Source organism: Monodelphis domestica, chromosome 7 (genome assembly GCF_027887165.1).
Source record: "Monodelphis domestica isolate mMonDom1 chromosome 7, mMonDom1.pri, whole genome shotgun sequence".
NCBI classification, from domain to species: domain Eukaryota; kingdom Metazoa; phylum Chordata; class Mammalia; order Didelphimorphia; family Didelphidae; genus Monodelphis; species Monodelphis domestica.
Genome location: NC_077233.1, coordinates 137,060,281 through 137,075,188, shown reverse-complemented (window position 1 = coordinate 137,075,188; position 14,908 = coordinate 137,060,281). Strand labels below are relative to the sequence as shown.

At 40.8% G+C, this 14,908-nt stretch overlaps 1 protein-coding gene and 1 long non-coding RNA gene across 2 annotated transcripts in view; one reads left to right on the top strand and one right to left on the bottom strand.

Moving 5' to 3' along the window:
* Nucleotides 1-13,073, bottom strand: part of ECI1 (enoyl-CoA delta isomerase 1) — a 23,208-nt gene extending 10,135 nt beyond the window's left edge. Inside the window, exons 1-3 of the mRNA XM_007499411.2 lie at nucleotides 12,610-13,073; nucleotides 11,829-11,951; nucleotides 876-1,003 (exon numbers count right to left, since the gene is read on the bottom strand). Coding sequence (XP_007499473.1) covers nucleotides 876-1,003; nucleotides 11,829-11,951; nucleotides 12,610-12,679 — 321 coding nt within the window. The 5' untranslated portion in view covers nucleotides 12,680-13,073. The remainder of the gene's footprint in view (nucleotides 1-875; nucleotides 1,004-11,828; nucleotides 11,952-12,609) is intronic.
* LOC107649636 (uncharacterized) lies at nucleotides 11,931-14,908 on the top strand. The gene is made up of 2 exons (XR_001623603.2): nucleotides 11,931-12,513; nucleotides 13,067-14,908. It is a non-coding gene; the product is annotated as an uncharacterized LOC107649636 (long non-coding RNA).

Here is a 14,908-nt window from a genome sequence, read left to right as displayed (position 1 = left end):
CAGAGATGGGAGGGTTCAGGGTTCAAATCTGGCCTCAGACACTTCCTAACTGTGTGACCCTGGGCAAGTCACTTAACCCCCATTGCCTGGCCCTTACCACTCTTCTGCCTTGGAACTAATACATAGTATTGATTCCAAGATGGAAGGTAAGGGTTTATTTAAAAAAAAAAAGATTGAGTGAATCAAAGATAATAATCTACTTCCTTTCCAGCTCCCTACAGCAGATCTGATAGAGTGCTATACACCCAATGCACGCTAGATGAATAAATTAGATTGGCCTTGACTATATCTTGTCCTCTCCTGATGGCCTGATGACATTTTTTTCTAAACATCTTTGCTGCAGGTAATCAGCAGGGCCAGAAAAATTAATCAATGCAAATTTACTAACCACTCTAGCAGGAACTGTGCTTAGCCCTGGCATATGGAGGAAGAAGTGAGTCAAGTCCATGACCTCAAGGACATTATATTTGACTTGGGGAATGACACTATTTACTATTTAAGAAATATTTTCAGGAGCTTTTGAGGCTAAATTCCATGAACACTTCCCTCTTCTCATTTACTTTACCTCTCTAAAACTTCTGATACAATGGATCATTCTTCAATTATGCCTCTCACTCTGTTAAACTTGGCATGTCTCTTGTCTTCCTTGCTCTCCTCTAGTGGCTAATGGGCCCATAGGAGGATGCCTGACTTACTCTTTTCATTTCGCTTCCAGAATCAACAGGATCACTTTTTCTCCTGGATTTCATTATTATCATGACAATAATCCCCCTTTTTTATGTGGAGAATTTGGATTTTGAATATATTACCCAAAGAACACAGAATTTGAGGGAAGGAGAAATCAATAGTAAATGGAAATGAAATACAATACATACGGATGTTATGATTAAGCCTCTGCAACGTTTTTCATTTTCCAGCTTCTCCAAGTCTATTACAAAGTTTGTTAGTAATTCCAGACTTAAGCTGTTCACTGGGGGATTGTTCATCTTCATTGTAGCAATCCCTAGTTCACAAATGCAGAATGGAAGAGTCAAAGACAAATATGCTTAAGCAATAGAAGCACAAGAAAATAAAATACTCTTTACTGTATGAGTAAGACCTGAACCCCTTAGACAGTCTCATCAAAAATATCATCCAAAGTGATGGCCAGAGGATGCTGACTTCTAAGCTCAGACTAGGATAGGGGGATAAGGTAATTTATTTATTTAATTTATTAAGGGTCCGCTTTTTAAAAAGTATTTTTCTTTCTTTTTAAAAATTTATCTTTATCTTATTCTAATAACAACTTTACACATAAGTTTTCCAAAGTTACATGATGCATGTTGTCTCCCTCCCCTCTTCTCTACCTCCTTCCCGAAGTTGACAAGCTGGATCATATATGTATTATTACTCAAAACATATTTCCATATTGTTCATTTTTGTAAGAGAATAATCTTATAAAACCAAAACCCCCAATCATATACCCAAATAAACAAATGATAAATCCTATATTTTTATATGCATTTCTAATCCCACAGTTCTTTCTCTGGAGGTGGATAGCCTTCTTTGTCATAAGGCCCTCAGAATTGTCCTGGATCATTGTACTTCTGTTAGTAGCAAAATCTATCACTTTTGATCATTTCACAATGTTTCAGTTGCTGTGTACAATGTTCTCCTGGTTCTGCTTATTTCACTCTGCCTCAGTTCATGCAGGTCTTTTCAGCTCTTTCTGAAATAAGCCTGTTCATCATTCCTTATAGAGCAATAGTATTCCATCACCATATACCACAATTTGTTCAGCCATTCCTCAATTGAGGGACATCCCTTTAGTTTCTAATTCTTTGCCACCACAAAGAGTGCAGCTATGAATATTCTTGTACAAACAGGTCCTTTCTCATTTTAAAAATTTTCTTTAAAAAAAAAACCTTCTAATTTTAAATCCTTATCTTCTGTTTTGGGAATAATTCTAAGACAAAAGAATGTTAAGGGCTAGGCAAATGAGATTAAATGAGTTGCCAAGCATTACACAGCTAGAAAGTGTCTGAGGCCACGGTTGAACCGAGGTCCTCCCGATTCCAAACCTGGTGCTCTATCCATTGTGCCCCTTAGCTGCCCCAATTTAGTTCAACTTAACAAAGCTTTTACCACAGCAGTTCCCAAGTTCTGGGTCTTGAGTCCCTGGAATCTTCATGTGCATCATCAAAAAGCCTTGTTACTGTAATCTTTTACTAACAACAAAATATATAACTCAGCAGAAGCAACATCCCGTCTACAGATGAAATAAGCATTATATAAGACGTGAACTATTTTCTGCTAAATTTTATTATACATTATAACCATGAAAAAAAACCACTTTTGTCTTCTGTTTTACAATTGATACTTGGTATCAGTTCAAAAGCAGAAGAGTGATAAGAGCTAAACTGTTGAGAAGTGTTTTGAGAGGAGATTGAATCTAAGACCTTCTGTCTCCAGGCCTAGTTCTCTATCCATTGAAATGGAACGAAGAGGTGGCTCAGTGGATAGAAAGTCAAGCCTAGAGTTGGGAGATCCTGGGTTCAAATCTGGACTCAGAGACTTCTTAGCTATGTGACGCTGGGCATGTCACTCCTGAGTGCCTGGCCTTACTGCTTTTCTGCCTAGAGACTAGTACTTAGTGTCCCTTCTAAGGCAGAAGGTAAAGATTAAAAATTCTACAGTGCTTATTATTAACTGATACAGAAACATCTGACTTTGTAGAATAAAATGAAGTCTCTTCAAAATTTTCCTCCAAGAAGTCTTTATACATGTTGAGACCATAAAAGGTTTCTAATCAATGCAATCCCAGAGAAAACCGTTCAATAGTCCTTTGATTATTGTCAGATAAGGTACAAATCAATAGGGCATATGTTAGACCAAAGTGTCTACCACTGTGAAGGAAGGTGCCTTGTGCAATGTCCAAATGGAAGCTAAGGTACCTCTGTCATATTGTATGACACCTACATAGGTTTCTTTACCTTGAATTTCCCTTTTTTATAAATATTAGGGGCTTAACTTTGGGATTAGTCTAGCTACCCAAAAGATTTTTTTGTTTTGAGCCTTTCTTTGAATCCTCAGCCCTCAATGTGGTGCCTGAACACACAGTAGGCACTTAAATGCCTCCTGACTGATTTTTGCACCTTTCTTTTCCCCCTCATTTCTGAGACATATAGTGATTTATCTAAGAGTTCTCTAAGGGTTCTTGCATTTTATTAGCAACTAGATTTTCTTGGTTTGAGAAATATGAATTTTGCTGGGTAGGTGGTTTAACATTCAAGGCCCATGCTTCATAACTTAAAAAAAATGGATGAGATTGGAATTCCAGTTACTCTAGTTATCCTTTGTCTTTCTTGAAGCTGGGTGATATTTTTTAGTTGAAAAATTTTAATTAATTAATTTAGAATATTTTTCCATGGTTACATGATTCATGTTCTTTTCCTCCCCTCCTCTCACCCCCCTCCCACCTGTAGTCCACAAGCAATTCCACTAGGTTTTACATGTGTTATTGGTCAAGACCTATTTTCATATTATTAATATTTGCATTAGGGTGATCATTTAGAGTCTACATCCCCAATCATATCCCCATCGACCCATATGATCAAGCAGTTGTTTTATTTCTGTGTTTCTACTTCCATAATTCTTTCTCATAAATCCCTCAGAATTGTCCTGGATCATTGCACTGCTGCTAGTAGAAGTCCATTACATTTGATTGTGCCACAGTGTATCCGTCTCTGTGTATAATGTTCTCCTGGTTCTGTTTCTTTCTGTTTCTTTCACTCTGTATCAATTCCTGGATTTCTTTCCAGTTCACATGGAATCCCTCCAGTTCATTTATTCCTTTTAGCACAGTAGTATTCCATCATCATCATATACCACAATTTGTTCAGTCATTCCCCAATCGAAGGGCATCCCCTCATTTTCTAATTTTTTGCCACCACAAAGAGCACAGCTATAAATATTTTTGTTCAAGTCTTTTTCCTTATGATCTCTTTGGGGTACAAACCCAGCAATGGTATGGCTGGATCAAAGGGCAGACAGTCTTTGGGCATAGTTCCAAACTGACATCCAAAATGACTGGATCAATTCACAACTCCACCAGCAGTGCATTAATGTCCCAATTTTGCCACACCCCCTCCAGCATTCATTACTTTCCTTTGCTGTCATGTTAGTTAATCTGGTAGGTGTGAGGTGATACCTCAGAGTTGTTTGGATTTGCATTTCTCTAATTATAAGAGATTTAGAACACTTTTTCATATGCTTATTGATAGTTTTAGTATTTGAAAATTGCCTATTTATGTCCCTTGCCCATTTATCAATTGGGAAATAAGCCTGCTGATTCTAATTTCTGCACTATAACAAGTATTTATAGTAAGGCAAATTCAGTAACACACAATGGTTATATATGAGAGTATTTTTCTGGTTCTATATATCACCTTTCTACAAGGTGTTTAATTAGAAACCTGGTTTTTATAACTGGTTGATACTTTGGTCAGAATTCTGAGGTTTTTCAGAGCTTTCCTTTTCATATTACCACTGTAGTCCCTGCTTACACTCTTTTCCTGATTCTGTTGTCACTTTGCACTAGTATAGACTTTTCTCTATATTTCTCTGAATCTGTCATCTTTCTAATTTCTTATGATGCACCAAAAGTCTCATCATATTCATAAATTAAAATTTGTTTAGTCATTCTGCAATTGCCAGACAGCAGTTTTGTTTCTATTTCTTTGTTACAACAAAAGGTGCTGTTGATATATTCTTGCATATATAGACTTCTTTCCTTTGTCCTAGACCACTTTGGGTTACATGCCCGATAATAGTGTCACTGAGTAAAAGGGAACATATGGTTTAGAACATACTAGTTTATTCTAGTGACTTTTTGGACACAGTGCCAAATTATTTCTCCTAAGTCAAACAAAGTAATAATTCCCTCAAGAATGTGCCATTGTGCCACTTTCCTCATATCCCTTTCAACACATATTATTTTTCTCTTTTGTAATCTTTGGGAATCTGATGGGTGTTAGATAAATTTGCTCAAGGGCCCAGAGGGGAGGGATGTTGTTGTATACCAAAGGTACATATATTAGGCCTTTATTATTACTCATGTCAAATTGAATTTTGTTGATTGTGGAAGAAGTTGTTAATAATTTTTTGTGCTCCAAAATAGCACAATCAAGGTAATATTTGGGGAAGATTTATTTGAAATAAATTAAAATAATTCAGTAGAATGTCTTCTGTGGTTTAGGAGCAAAAACAAGCCAATTAGGTTGTGAGAAAAGACCTTAGAGAAACTCTGAACAATAAGGGTTTCAGGTGAATTGCCTTGCCAGAGTATTTCAGAATGTTTTTTACTCTCTTCTCTATAGCTATAAAGGACAATAAGAAAATGTTCCTGTCCTATGTCTAATGAAAAAGTTATTCATTTCAAGTAAGAATTTTTGAACATTTGGTTTAACCATGTTTTATGACATTATTACATTTAGGCATCAATTTTCTGCTAATATAAAAAAAGGCTGTGGATATTTTGGTATATAAGAGAACTTTGTATTTTTTTTTTTACCTTCTTAGGGTATATTCCTAACAAGTGGGCATTTCATTTTATTAGGAAAAAATTCCAAACTGCTTTCCAGGATGGTAGGATCAATTCATAACTCCATCAACACTGGTCTGCCACAGCTCTTCCAAGAGGGTATCTTAGTGTGACTGCCTCTTGGTAGCCCCTCCAATATTAATTATTCTCATTTTTCATCTGTACCAGTTATTGAGTTTAAAGAGAAAACTCAAAGTTGTTTTGATTTGCATATCTGGTGATAAGTAGTTTTGAATTCTTTTGAGTATAGTTTGTTCATATCCACTGACCACTTGCCCATTGGGGAATGGCTCTTGGTTTTATATATATTTTTTTAATTCCCTTTCTATCTCAGATATCAGAACATAATTTGAGATATTTTTCTAATAGATAACTTCCTTTCTTAACCTGGTTACAAGACAGGAGGTTCTGCATTCAAATTTGGTCTCAGATCCTTCCCAGTTGAGTGACCCCAGGCAAGTCACTTACCTCCCAATTGCTTAGCCCTTAATCATCTTCTGCCTTGGTTTTTGCACATTCTAGTTTTAAAAGGATTATACTAATTACTTTCTTAATGTTGGTTCATACTCACTTTAATATTCAAATTTAATCAGACTGAATAATTTTTAAGACATTTTTGCTAGAATTTTATTTAAAAAATTTACACAAATATTCTTTAGTGATATTCTTTTGGGGTTCTCATTTTGTTTTATCTTTCTCCATTTAGATATCAGGAACATAAGTCATAAAAGGTACTTGGTAGCACTTTCTTTTTCAATTTTTGAGAATATTTTGTGTAGCACAGATTTAAGTTGTTTGTTCTTTAAATGTTTTTATCTATAAATTTGTCTGATCAGAAATTTTTTATCCTGCTGGGGGGGAATTTCATGGCTAGTTCAATTTTAATTTCTGGAAAAGATTATTTAAGATCTCTATTTCAAGTTCATTAATTTATTTTAAAACTTTTTCCTTCTTAGTATTTGAGTAATTTATGTTTTTGTAAGTAATCTTCAATTTCTTTAAATTCTTAGATTTGCTGGCCTGTACCTGTGTTAATAATTCTTAAGTCTTTCTCTGTGTGTGTGTGCGCGTGTATGTGTCTACGCCTCTAAGTACAACACACTTCATCTACATATAACACACACGTATGTATTTACAGACATGGGTCCCTTAGAAGTCAGCCTCCAAAGGCTTTACAAAAGGCTGGCTCTGGGCCATGAATTGCACTGGGAGAGGCTCTTTGACTTAGCCCAGTGAGCGGGAGCCCCGCCCCTGAAGCTACAAAGGCCTAAGTGCTCCACACACATGGGCTTTACTTGGGGCTGCCTGGCAGGCCAATCACTCCATAAGCATTTAGGAAATACTTACCAGGTGCTAAGTATGGTGGATCCCAGACTCCCTTTGGGCTGCAGTTAGTCCTATTTTACCCCATTCTTAGAGCAAACATAATCTGGAATCTGGCAAAGCTTCTTTACAGGAAGTGGCCCATGAGGTGGGGAAGAGGCAGAGACCTGGGAAGTTAGGTGGCTCTGTGGATAGAGACCCAGGACTGGAGGCAGGAGGTCCTGGTGGCCTCTGATACTTCCTAGCTGTGTGATCTCTGGCAAGTCTCTGAACCCCATTGCCTAGCCCTTCCTGCTCCTCTGCTGTAGTAGTAATTCTTAGTGTCCAGACTCAGACAGAAGGTAAAGGTTTCAAAAAAAAAAAAAAGAGGCCTAGATCACCACCTACACAAAGGCAAAGAGGGTGGAGGGAAGCACGATGGAATGTCAAGTTGGAGAATCTAAAAGAACACCAGCTTAAGTGAAAAGTACAGTGTGTGTAAAATGAGTAAATGATTTAGACATAGAGTGACATAATGAGCAAATGAAGAAAACATAATAGTTTACCTGTCAGATTTATGGACATGGGAAAAACTTATGACCAAACAGGAGACAGAAAGCATTATGATATGTAAAATGGATAATTTTGTTTAGATTAAATTAAAAAGGTATTGTACAAACAAAACCAATGCAGCCAAGATTATGAGGGAAGCAGAAAACTGGGGGGAAAATTTTTTTACAGTAAGTCTTTCTGATAAAGACCTCATTTCTCAAATATATAGAGAATGGAGTTTAAATTTATAAGAACACAAGCCAATTTTTAATTGAGAAATGGTCAAATGATATAACAGGCGGTATTCTTAGGAAATCAAAGGTATGTAAAGTCACATAAAATGCTCTACATCGATATTTAAATCACTACATCTAATCAGAAAGATGCAAATTAAAATAACCCCCAGGAGAGCAGCTAGGTGGCTCAGTGGATAGAGTCAGGTTTGAAGATGGGAGGTCCTGGGTTCAAATTTGAACTCTGATACTTCCTAGATACGGAACCCTGGGCAAGTTACTTAAGCCCCATTGCCTAGCCCTTACTACTCTTCTGCCTTGGACCCAATACACAGTATTGATTCTAAGATGAAAGTGTAGCAGTCCACCCCTAGCTATGGGCAAGGGAAACAGTTGGTATGTACAGATTGCCTTAGAATAGAGCATGCTCAGTCTTGAGCATGCTCGGTATTGCACATGGCTGAGAAAGCCTCTGACCCTTGACCCCAGCTTCCCCCAGGTTAGGCAGGAACACAGGTTTCTTTGTGCTCACCTGGTTAAGAGAAACCACGCCTATACCTTGTCATTAACCAATGATGATCATCCCTGTGTACTGTGTATATTTGCATATCAAAGAGATTAAATATGCCTCAGCCAGCTCTGCCTTTCTTTCTTCTGCTCTTCCTCCCTTCCAGCTTGCACTGATGCCTGTCCTTGCTGGAGCCAGGCTCCATCTCTAATCTTTTTCTATCATCTCTCTGACCTGTGTGGTATTGAATCTGGATCTCTGGACTGGTATAAGCTTTCGGAATGGTCCTTTGATCAGAGCTTGGCTGTGGCTCATTGGTAATTAATAAAGACTCATTCCTGCCACCTCATATCTCTAATTTGACTCCGTCATCCCCCTCATGGTATCTAAAACTTCTATCCTTTCTCTATCTTCCTACCTTAAAGCTTCTCTCTCCCCTCTAAGGAAGCTTTAGAAAGTAAAGATTCAAAACAAAACAACTCTTTAGCACTACAAGGACTTGTAGAGGTCAATAAAGATGAAAACTGAGAGAAGGAAATCACATTTAGCAGTTAAAAGGCTGCTGGTGTCCTCATCCTGTAGCCTGGATTCTGCTGCTAGGCATAAACCCCAGAGAGGCCAAAGAGAAAGAAGGATGCCTTAGACCCTAAAATATTCACAACAGCACTTACTGTGGTAGCAGAGAATTAGAAGCAAAGTAGATGAACAATTGAATTCATGTTCATTTGAAGAGCAAACTGTGGAACATGAATGTAAGAGAATTCCAGAAGAAATGATAAATATGAAGAATTCAAAGAAACAAGATGAGACCTGAGAGGCATTGGATAGAGGGCAGGCTGCAGAGTCAGAAAGAGGTGGGATCAAATTCTGCCTCTGGCAAAGAATGGCTTTATGGCCCTCAGAAGACACTTAAACCTCTTGATGCTTTAGTAATTGAGTGTGTGTGGGGGTGTCAACTGGGTAGCTCAGTGGATTGAGAGCCAGGTCTAGAGACAGAAGGTCCTGGATTCAAATCTGTCCTCAGACACTTCCTAGCTGTGTGACCCTGGGCAAATCACTTAACCCCCATTGCCTAGCCCTTACTGATCTTCTGCCTTGGAACCAATATACGGTTTTGACTCTAAGATGGAAGGTAAGGGTTTAAGAAAAAATGCTCTCCTTCAGGTTTGAAATATTTTTGCTGGTTTGGACTTCTGAGAACACAGACATGTTGCTTTCAACAACTGACTGCCAGGAGAAGAGGACCACCATTGATCAAAGTAGCAAGCCTTTCCTTTCCTTTTCTTTTTTTTTTTTAGTGGTAAGGGCTAGGCAATGGGGGTCAAGTGACTTGCCCAGGGTCACACAGCTGGGAAGTGTCTGAGGCCAGATTTGAACCTAGGACCTCCCATCTCTAGGCCTGGCTCTCAATCCAAAGAGCCGCCCAGCTGCCCCCCAGGGACTAGCATTTCTTGGCAAAGAATCTCTCAGCTAAAAAAAGGAAGTAGGTGAAAGGTAATGAGGCAATAGGTAAAGAAATAAAAGGCCAAATAGAAAATGTTACCAATTTAGAAAACTGCTACAATGCTAAAAGGTGTCAAAACCTAAGCAGAGTTGTAAATAAACAAAAATCATCTACTCCAAACAAAAAAGGTTAGTTATCTTTAAATTAAAAAAAAAGATACAGTTCTGAGTCTCAGTTTTGTTTTTGTATAGATTCAAATCTACAATATAATAGACACTTAACCAGTTCCTTTCTCCTCCGAAGGGGCCCTGCCAAAATAAAGAATTCCAGAGCCAGGAATATGGCCAATTTTGGTGACTGACAGGCTCCTGCAATCTGTCTACCTATTTTACACCAGTTGTGTAAAAAAATTTAGCTTGCTCCATGCACTCCTCTCTCACCTTCCCTTTCTAGTTTTTGGCTTAAAAGCCTCTATGTTGTAACAGGTATTTGGCCCTCTGGTATGAGAATACTTGCTTGTACATCCCTTTGTCTTGTCCCATTAAAGATGGAATTTATAGACTTTGACTTCTCTAATTTATTCATCATGAGCCAGAGAGAGATCTGCCTTATTAGACCCCATGCCTGTGGCCTGAGTACAGAGCCTTCAATCTGGTTTATTTATTCTGAGTTGGGAGTCCTGACTCTCCGGTTCTAGGTCAAAGGTCGACAGATGATTACTTTCCCTCAACATCCTTTGCTAGGTCTTTATCTCTACAACACCTTCTTTCTACTTATGTGTCCAAAGCTCTCGTGTGGCTCCTCTCTTCTCTGGATACTGTGTAAAGCTTGTCCAATGTTGAGTGAATGCTCCAAACAGAAGTCACAGGTGAAGAGCCCTATGAACATGACCTGGAACTAAAGGTTACGGTCTGGGTCAAGAGGGAGGATAAAGGGGTGGTGTTGGGTGGCGTCGGGGGGCGGGGGGAGGCAGTGGAAGACCATGGCTGAGAGAGACAGCCTTGTGGAGAACCAGGTAGTGAGTCAGGTTAGATTAGACTTAAATCTCTACCTATCTGCTTCCTCTATTTCAAGTGATTATTAATAAACTCTATGGAAAATAAGAACCTGGAGTTTTAAATTTCACTCTAACAACACTCTCTCATAGCACGCATACCAACTCCCACAGATCCCACTGTCATTTCTATGACTTTCAGATCTCTCTATTCTCCAGCTCTGGTTTCTTTCTTGAGCTCTAGTCCTAAATCACCATCTGCCTATTAGATAGCCTCAACTGGGTATTCCTTTGGCATCTCAAGCTCAACATATCCACACTCCTTTTCTGAAATTCTCCCCTCATACTAGAATGTGAGTTCCTTAAGAGGAGAGCGCCTTAATTTTCTATATATAGCCACAACACTGAGCCCAGTATTTGAAATATAGTAAGGGCTTAATGAATGCTTTTCTATTTATTCATTCATTCATTCATTTTACAGACAAGAAAACTAAGGTTCAGGGAAATGAAAAGACTGGCCCAGGCACATAGCTATTGTAATACATCTGGGGCAAAATTCAAACCCTGTTTGGGAAAATTATTGTTAAATCTAAGAGGCTCAGTGGATTGAGAGCCAGATCTAGAGATGGGGGGTTCTGGGTTCAAATCTGACCTCAGACACTTCCTAGCTGTGTGACCCTGGGCAAGTCACTTGACCTGCATTGCCTAGCCCTAACTGCTCTTCTGCCTTAGAACCAATATACAGTATTGATTCCAAGGCGGGAGGTAAAGATTTAAAAACTTTTTAAAAATCTACATTTATATGAAAAAAATCATTAAGCATCAAACCATGCCTTAAATTCAATAGGCAGTGTGGGAAAGAACAAAAAGGAATTAGGAGATTTGGTTAGAGGCAGATTTTAGTCACTTGTCTTCAGTTATCTATTATTATCTTAGACAAGTTCTTTGTCCTCGTGTGCAAAAAATGAAGGCATTGGACTAGATCACCAAGCTCCTTTCCAACTTTTAAACGGTAGAAGACTACTGGATGAGAAATTGGTATACTGTTTTCCTGACATTAAATCTTTCTTTGAATGTCGACTTTGGGACTGAATTAGGTATGGTGATAAAAAAAGACTAAAAGAAAGCCTAAGGGGAAAATAATAAAAAACGGGAACAAACTGAACCCTCTACAAAGAGTTAATTTAGGAGCACACAGTTCCTAATGGCATTACCAAGATTATGATCCACATCCACAATAAGTGCAGTTTTACTAAACGATCTTCTTGATGTTACTGGGAAGCCTACGGAACTTGGCATTTTCTCCCATCGGTGTTGAGTAGCAGAGAGAAGGTTTCCTATAAATACAGAAACACATTTCCCCGTTACCTTTCTGCAGGGTTAGTTAGCTAGTTCATCTAGGCATCCAGGCAAAGCTAAGATTCTCTCTCCCTAAAAGGTCTCGGTCCTTCCCTTCCTTCTTAGGAAGCTAACAAGTCCTAGACCTCTGACCTCTGAGGGTGACTGGCACTTTTATGACTTTTTCAAAGGTCCATAGCACTTAAGGGAAAAAATGACAACCAACTGCTTACAGGACGAGCAAAATTCGATTTCCTCTTATCCTCTGAGAATGATTGACACTGTCTCATTGGACTTTCGGTGAGGAAGGAGAACGCTGGGTGTACGTATAAGTGGGAAGAAGAGCACCGGGGCAAGGGGCAGGGGGAGGGGGAGGGGAACACCTGGCAAGGGTAGGGCCCTCTAAGCCGAGATCGGTCTCGGACATTTGTTCCGGCAATACTAACCAGACCCCACCGTGCCGCCCCCCAGCCTGCCCCAGGGATCATCGATAATACGGCCTGGCTCTGGAGCAGGGCTCCAGGCTCAAGCGGACCGGGGCCAGCTGTACTCCCTGCCGAGGTATGGTTCATTTCGGTCCGGTCGGGCCTCCAGCCCTCTGCTACCCCGGCTCTGCGCAGTGCCCCCTAAGGAGACCGGGGACGGGGAGAGTCTGACCTGAGCGAAGGAGCTTCTGGCCCGGGCCGCCGAGCCTTCGCTTCAGCACGGACACAACTCTCAGCGCCATCTTTGGTCAGAGTGGGGGGCAGAGCCCCAGTCTCTGGTGAAGAAGGGCAGGGCGCGGGAGGGAGGAGGCGGGACGGGGGCTGTCCCAGGCCGGGACACCCCCCCCCCCCCCCGCCCCGCCGTAGAGCCTCCCTGCAGGCGAGGGGCGGATCTAACGGCTGCCGACACGCCCCCTCCCCGTTAGTCCAGGCATCCCCAGCCCAACGGCTGACTGCGAGGGGCTTTTTCTTTCCCCGCGGTCCTGTAGGTCGTGGGACCGCTTTCTGTCTGGGGGGAAACCTCCTTGTGCCGCGAACTGAGAGGGACAGTCCCGTTGCTTTTTTCCGACCCCCAGCTAGAGCCTCGAGTCAGTCGCAGGCGTTCAGGGCCTTCGCCAACCCTTTCCCAGGTACTTTCTCCGCGCGCTTGCTGCGCTGCCCGTCCCGTCTCCCTCCCGATCCGCTTGGCCAACCACTACGTGCCACCTGTGTCCTCCCGGATTGCAAGTTTCATCTCGGCCGGAAACTCTTACTCTTTCGACCAACGCTTCAAAGAGATGGTCTCGTTCGCACTCGTTCTGCGCCTAGGCCGGACACAGTGGTGGGCGTGCAGGCGTCTCCCTTATAGACTGCCGGCTCCTCCCGACGGAAGGGGGCTGCCTGCTCCGGGCCGGCTTCTCGTACCCAAGCTCCACCGAAGTGCCGGCGGGGCTTGGGAACACCCGGTGCAAATCGGTTAGTTTTCAGGCTTTCAGATGACTTAACACGTGCAAAGTGCGCTCTCCAAACTTTGTAGCTACTGCTAAGCCCAAATAGAATGGAAGCCTCCTGAGGCCAGGGTCCTGCCTAAACTTGGTAGCTCCGACATTTGCCTCCCGGAGGGCTTTCTGTCTTCTCGTTAAACTTCCCTCAATGTATTGTCAAACAAAAAAAACCACAACCACCCAAGCAGTTACTAAAGAACAACAGCACCAGGGAGACAGTGATCTGATGGCTCCACGCCATACAGAACCGGGAAAAGCACCAAGAATGGGACTTTTCACTGAACGGTAGCACTCTTAGGGAGCACATGAAAGGAAGGACAACTGATTGGCTGGGGAAAGAGGATTCTAGCTAGAGGCTAGAATCCCTGGGAGAGGCCCAGATACAACAGGTTCCTCTAACCTAGAAGACAAGGGCAACTAGTCCTATCTGGGTGATAGATGGCACTTCATGTTTATTGTTCCATCTAGGACAAAATCTGCCCATCTTCTCTAGGGTGATCTTGGGGAGCTTGAGGGTTTTCTTCAACCAGGTTTGTCTGTATTTATGTTTGGTTGTTTATACGTTTAATTGTGATAGTATAGTGTTTCTTTAGCCCGCGAGGCAGCCAGGTAAGCAGATCCTGGGGCTTGGAACTGGGAAGTCCTGAGTTGAAATTCTGCCTCAGACAAATGATCCAAGACCTCATTAGGGGACCACCACTGTCCCAGGAAAGATGCCATTACTGGGAATTTCAACTGAACCATAAAACTCAGGGTCCTAAATATACTTTTTAAGGAGACTGAGGAAAAACATGAGTTTATTGAATTTTGGGAAAGAAGGGATTAGCTGCTGTCTCTATCTTAAAATTTAAGATCTAGCCAGAGGTACCTGGTAGCAGCCTGGATACAATAGGAGAATAAGTAACTGAAAAAGTACTGAAAATTTGATTGCATCTGCTAATAATGCTAGGGTGGACAAGGGGTGCTTAAGGGTTTCAGTCTGGGACAAGGGTCAGTCTAGGGGTTTCTTGAAGACAGGTTATTAGGGATAAGGGGCTATTTGGGGTTTTAGAAAACTAGGTTGTCAGGATTAATGATATATAGCACTTATCTTACAGTGTGAGGATCATATAACTTAAAATGTAGTGTTTTTGTAAAGTTATAAAATGCTTATTATTACTATTATTATCCATGCTGTCAAATATAAAATACATTCTGTTCATAAGATCATAGGAAGGGACTTTAGAGGCCATTAGATCCAACTCCCTCATTTTACAAATGAGGAAAGTGAGGCCAAGAGAGATTCAAGTGATTTGCCCAGTCTTACAGCTTTCAGGGAAGAATTGAATTCATACCTTCCTGACTTTAAATTCAGTACTTTATTCTATACGTTCTTATCTATAGAAATAAAAATTCAGACAAGAAATTTATGTATTGTTGTTCAGTTGGGTCTGACCCTTCATGGCCCATTTCAGGTTTTCTTAATAAACATTCTCAAGTTGTTTGCCA